The sequence below is a fragment of the Syngnathus leptorhynchus genome, chromosome 17, assembly GCF_054491065.1.
Source record: "Syngnathus leptorhynchus isolate UIUO chromosome 17, UIUO_Slep, whole genome shotgun sequence".
NCBI lineage: Eukaryota > Metazoa > Chordata > Actinopteri > Syngnathiformes > Syngnathidae > Syngnathus > Syngnathus leptorhynchus.
Window position 1 is genome coordinate 676,355 of NC_141211.1, and position 5,777 is coordinate 682,131.

The following is a 5,777-nucleotide window of genomic DNA, read 5'->3' on the forward strand; positions in this document are numbered from 1 at the left end:
ACTTCAGCACACTCACTTGAGATTTCGTTAAGAGGCACAAACATGGCAGCCAGGCCATATCGTTTGTCACGGGCAAGTTGTTGATTTTGAAAGGAACGAAGCTATTTTGCTCAAGTACTTACGAGGTGTAACGTACAAGCAGCAGGAAGTAGTCAAGAAAAAAGAAAAAAATGCAGAACAGATAGCTACCTGAAGGATCTGCTCAAGTTGAGGAACGACGTATTTGGTTACCTCCCACATTAGTCGAGGTGATGAAATGTCTCGTAGAGGCACGAACATAGATAGCAGCCGCTCCATGATTTGTCTTTCCAAAGTGAAAGGGGCCTTTCTTTTTCTTTTCTTTTCTTTCTCCCTCCCTCCCTCCCAGCCAGCGCCTGTCTTTTCTTTCCGCCCGTCGTTTTCAGTGCGTGGCCGAGAACTTCATGCGCTTCTGTTTCTGCCTCTGGTTGCAGAACCAGACGCGCACCACGTTCTTTTTGAGGTCCAGCTTCTCGGCGATGGCGGCAATCTTCTCGGAGGAGGGCCGCGGCTGCACGGCGAAGTAGGCCTCGAGCGAGCGCTTCTCCGGCGCCGCGATGGACGTGCGCTTGCGCTTCTTGTCGCCGCCGCTGAAGATTTCCGGCTTGGCCATCTTCTCCCGCTGCGCCCGCTCCGCCTCCTCCAGCCAGGCCTCCAGGATGGGCTTGAGCGCCACCATGTTGTTGTGCGACAGCGTCAGCGACTCGAACCTGCAGATGGTGCTCTGGCTCAGGCAGCCCACGCCGGGGATCTTCAGGTTGGCCAGCGCCGCACCAACGTCCGCCTGCGTCACGCCCAGCTTGATGCGTCGCTGCTTGAAGCGCTCGGCAAACGACTCCAGCTCCCGGGGGTCGGGCTCCGCGTCTCCACCGCCCGCCTGGCCCCCGCCGCCGCCCACTACTACCCCCGCGGCGGCGGCGGCCGCGGCGGCGGCGCTGCCCAGGGAGCCGTGCGAGGCCAGGCCGTGCGCGTGCATGTTCATGGACTGCGGGTGGTGCGGGTGATGGTGGTGGTGGTGGTGGTGGTGCTGCATGTGGTTGATGGCGCTCATGTGCGACGCCGTCGAACACACGTCCGAGCCGGTCATGGCGCCCAGGGAAAGGCCGGGCGTCAGGTGCTCGAGCAGGTCGCCCTCCAGGCCCTGCGCCGGCTGGTGGTGGTGGTGGTGCCCGGCCACCGCCGCCGGGTGGTGATGCGAGGTGAGCACGGACGGGTGGTGCAGGTGCGCCGACGACGACGTGGGCGTGCACGTCATGCTGGTCATGGTGGTCATGGTGTGGTAGGTGGCGTCAGGCTTGAACGGGTGGCTCTTCTGGCTTACGATGTCCACGGCGGCCAGCGCCTCCGCCCGCTGCAGGAGCGTCTCGTCGAAGCCGGCGAAGATGTTGCCCTGTAGCTGCCGGCGAAAGCGGGCACAAGCGCGATTAATGATCACAACACTTTCATTCGCTCCGACCGCTAAATTGGCAGGCCCGTAATTGGGGGGAGAAAAAAAAAATAATGCTATTATTTAGTGACCAGGCTGCAAATCGAAATGCAAATGACGCGTCCGCTCCACTTAATTCATCCCTTGAGAGTAAAAAAAGAACGCTCCAACAGATACATATACCAGCAAAGTCAAAAGGAAAATAATACGAAAATCATATTTGTAGGAAAGTGTAGAAAATGAGCATCACTTGCCCATACATTTTAATTATCTGGAAGTGCGTGAACATTGAATGACATGCTTCCGTAGTCATTTCCAGTCATTTCTTATTTGTGTTTTTAGCCTCTATTTATTTATTTATTTTTGTTCGAAAAAAATACGGATTCAATTTTGACATCACCATATCCAGTCTTTTTCATTTTTTAATGTCGCTACACAGAGGCTGGAAGTGTCTAGAAACTCAATACATTCTAATGACGTGCCTATCATAACACTTCATTCCAATTCTAAGAAGAAGAACAACAGCAGAATCCATCCATTTTGGTATGTGTCTGGCAACTACCATCAATCCATTTAGCTGATTTTGCTGGGAACTGAATTTACTCAGTGACCAAGTCAATTCCATTCTTTAGTGTCATCGCGACCCGCCCGCCCTTCTGTGCTCGTTTTGCCGTTGAATTGCATTTGCGCGATGACACCAACTGTAAATTAAGAGTCGGCAACTTTTTGGGAGCCCAATTTAGATGTGAAATTCCACTCTACAAAACGCATCGGCTAGATTATTGGATTGCTTTTTATTACAGTGGGATTGAAATTTGTATTTAAGCACTGTTTCAAAATGAAGACCTCCAATTTATTTTCGATGAGTCGGTCTCAAACTGTCCACTTTTACTCAAAACGACGGCTCTTTACCGAATGTCGCATTTACCAATTCAAAGCAAATTCATCGTGCATTTACTTTCCTCCTAACTCCAAAGAAATGAAACGGATATTTTCCTCCTGTGCGTGCGTGCGTGCGTGTGATCCGCAAAGTGTGCGAGCATCGTGGATTGACATTCATCTAAAATTCATTCTTACAACAGCCCTCCACACACACACTTCCTTTTGAATAATTTGTGCCTTTACAAATAAACGAGACAGGCGTGTATTTATGAATGATTCCTGAATCTAAAATCATGCTGCTGTGTATTTCGTTTGGAATATTGACATTAGTGTGACGATGCGCGCTCAAGTGTAACAAAGATGCCCAAAATATTAGAATAATTATTAGGACTATTTTGGTTCGTTTAAAGTTGATTTATTCATCCGTTTAAGTGTTGTTGTTTTTTTTTTTTCTCTCTCTCTCTCTTTCTCCCACGCAGTGTTGGACTCACCGACGGCGTGGGCAAGCATGCCCGGCGGATGGCCTCGGAGCTGCTGTGCAGCGGAGTATACTTGGGTTCGTGCAGGATGGGGTGCATGCTGAACGGCTGCTTGCTGTTCATCGACATCATGATGACGGAGGTGAGGGAGGAAAGGGAAGGGAAGGAAAGGAAAAGAAAGGAAAGGATAGGATAGGAGGGAAGGAGCCAGGCAGGCAGGCAGGCCGGCAGGCAGCTGTCCGTCGTCCTCTTTTCACAAATATGGAATGAAAAAAAAAAAGACCACACACACTTCGAAAAGTTGTCAAACGTATTGAAAGGGGAGACAAACGTCCTCCAATCCTCGCGTGTGCAACACTTGAGCGATGAAGACGAAACTTGGCCCCCCTTCCAGATAACTTTATAGGGAGAGCCCTCGGAACAAACCACGCCCCGAGAAGGCTTCTCAGCCAATCACAACATCTGTGTTTAGCCGCGCCCATTCGCGTGCCTCTTTCGTCGGGCTTGCTGAGAGAGAGAGAGAGAGAGAGAGAGAGAGAGAGAGAGAGAGAGAGAGAGAGAGCGCCAGGGCCAGGCTGGGTGGCCCGCTGCAAAAAATAACATCGTCTTCAACGATACAAAATTGCCTAAATTAAAAAAAAAAGTAACTCCATCACAGAGATAAGCGACACAGACTAAAATGATGCTTTTTAAAAATGAGATATGGTCAGTATAAATTGTAAAAGAACAACAAAACGTGGGTTCTGGCTCATTCGTATTTGATATTAAATACAAATGATATAGACAAATGTCAACAAACAATTGATTCCGGTCTCTCGACAGATTTGAATCATTTAGCTGCTAAGGAGCCCGTAGGAATGCATACGGGATAATTAGACTGGAGTGTTGATTTAGGAAAGAAAAAAATGCAACACTGCCATTCTATCGATATTCACCATCTTGTACAAGTGAATCAAATGGAGCTAACTGCTAAGCAAATTGTGCAAAAACGATTTAATTGTAGAGATTCAATCCACTGATAACAGTCGATGAATCGCTAGATTCCCAATTAATAAACAATGTGACGACACACACACACACGCTCAGAGTTATTTATTCAGCTCGGGATTATTAATTGATGTGAGGCGCGCAGGAATTTCCTCCTGCTTGTCTGCCTGAACCACATTCACTTTCATGGCAATTAATGCATTAATTAATCATGCTTCGTTTACTTTGCGGGTGTCGTGGAAGGGAGGGGGGGGGGGGGGACCAAAAAAATCCAAACTCAAACATACACACGCAGTGATAAAGATTGAATATAGACAAGTGGCTCGCTCCTTGTGCTACTTGATAGGCAATTCATAAAAAAGAATTCTGCTCATTTAACATTAACTGCTGGATGGAAGTAGCTCTCTCTCTTTTTATTTATTTCATTGTCATCTTTTAACTTTTATGAAGAAGTAGTTAAAAAAAAAATTGTTATAGTTTGGGTGCACAGGAAATGTCGGGAAAAGCTTACTAGAACATCTGAACTTTCTATTTGGCACATCACAAAGACAAAGGGTGTGTAGACTTTTCATACCCACTATCGTTTCCGTGAATTCAATACATAGTGCGCAATTAATGAACAAGACTACTAAGAGTAAAGATGGGAGATGTGTCATTGAAAATATCAATACCATGACTAATTGAGCCTTTGACCTTTGAATATGTATCAAGTTGACAGGTTCCAATGTATGAAAATGTGATGTCTTTTTCACTTCTTTTTTTGACAACAGTTTCTATTTGCAGGTGCCTCGTATAGATTTCTTTTTTTATCATAAGTATAATAATGATGACATTGACATTCTTTTGTTGTTGGGAACAGGTTCGCAAGCAGTGGCTTGCAAAAAAAAAAAAAAAGAAAAGAGCAACGCGGCACTGCGTAACCCGACCGGGCGGGCGGGCGAGCGAGCAAGCGAGGTGGCTATTGTCCCCGATGCGTGCGGCCCCTCTCCAGAGGGTCCCCGGGACCCGCTCATCAAATATGCATCAGCCGCCGTCCTCCGGGACCCGAGCAAGCAGGCGGGCAGGCGAGCAGGACAGGACGCTCCTGCGAGCGGGAAGGCGACACCGGCGTGGAGGAGGAGGAGGAGGCCGACGGCAACCCAGGTAGGCGCTTGCAATTAAGGCTGCCGACCTCATTTCACTTCAGGTCCTGATTCAGCTCAGCTCGTTATTGTCGGGAGGCCTCTCTGGATGTAAAAGCCACACTTAGAAACAAAAGAAAATCATTTTTTGCGTCACACCGCTTTGTTTTACCCTGTTGAGAAAATCCAATGAGCCAGAGTTAAAAGGCACAAAAATGACATTTTGTAAAAAAACATCTGTTTTATAAAACCATGATTTTTAGCACCCATGAAGTGCTTGGACGCCATCTCGTGGCACAATAGGCAGCGAATAGCACAACTTCACCGGATGCTAAAATGTTAGCGCCATATTTAGGAAATGATTTGCCAGTTTCTCCTTGTCCCGTTTGCATCTTGCATGATTGAGGCCGGGTCAAAGGTGCCGTTGTAAACTTTGCCACAGTTCACCAAAGCGGCCTTTGAGGCAGCGCGGGCGGGGCGGGGCGAGGCAGGGCGGGGCCTCGCCAAAGGCTAGGCTGTGTCTAACCACACACTCTTAATGTAATTGCAAGCCTGTAGGGGTCCTAGTGAATATTTCATTGTCTGCCAGTACAAATTAAAGACACCAGCGCTTCTCTGAGGAGCAGAGATCCTCTCTCTTTCCATTTTACCTGTAAATTTGTCCTAGCCGGATGGGAAATGGAGACCGTGTTCCTTCCGCTTGAAATGATGACAAGCCCGCACTCGTCCTCGTGTCGACAAGACCGCCGGCCTGACCTTGATTGCTAGTCTTAATGGTCGGAGTGGTTCGTGTAGCTCGTGCTAGTTGTCTTAGTTGTTGTTGATGAGTTGGCAGTAGGAGTGCTTGCGTTGTAGGCTTGTTTG

The 5,777-nt window shown here is 48.1% G+C and overlaps 1 protein-coding gene across 2 annotated transcripts; it reads right to left on the reverse strand.

Moving 5' to 3' along the window:
* Positions 1-255: 255 nt before the first annotated feature.
* Positions 256-2,937, reverse strand: pou4f4 (POU class 4 homeobox 4). Of its 2 annotated transcripts, XM_085935979.1 has the most exons (3): positions 2,818-2,937; positions 977-1,414; positions 256-895 (listed from the first exon to the last, which is right to left on the reverse strand). In XM_085935979.1, exons 1-3 carry the CDS (start codon positions 2,935-2,937, stop codon positions 401-403), a joined length of 1,053 nt encoding a protein of 350 aa, XP_085792105.1. In that variant the 3' UTR covers positions 256-400. The 2 variants fall into 2 exon arrangements, with proteins under 2 accessions (XP_085792105.1, XP_085792104.1); XM_085935978.1 differs by having other exon boundaries at positions 256-1,414.
* Positions 2,938-5,777: the final 2,840 nt, after the last annotated feature.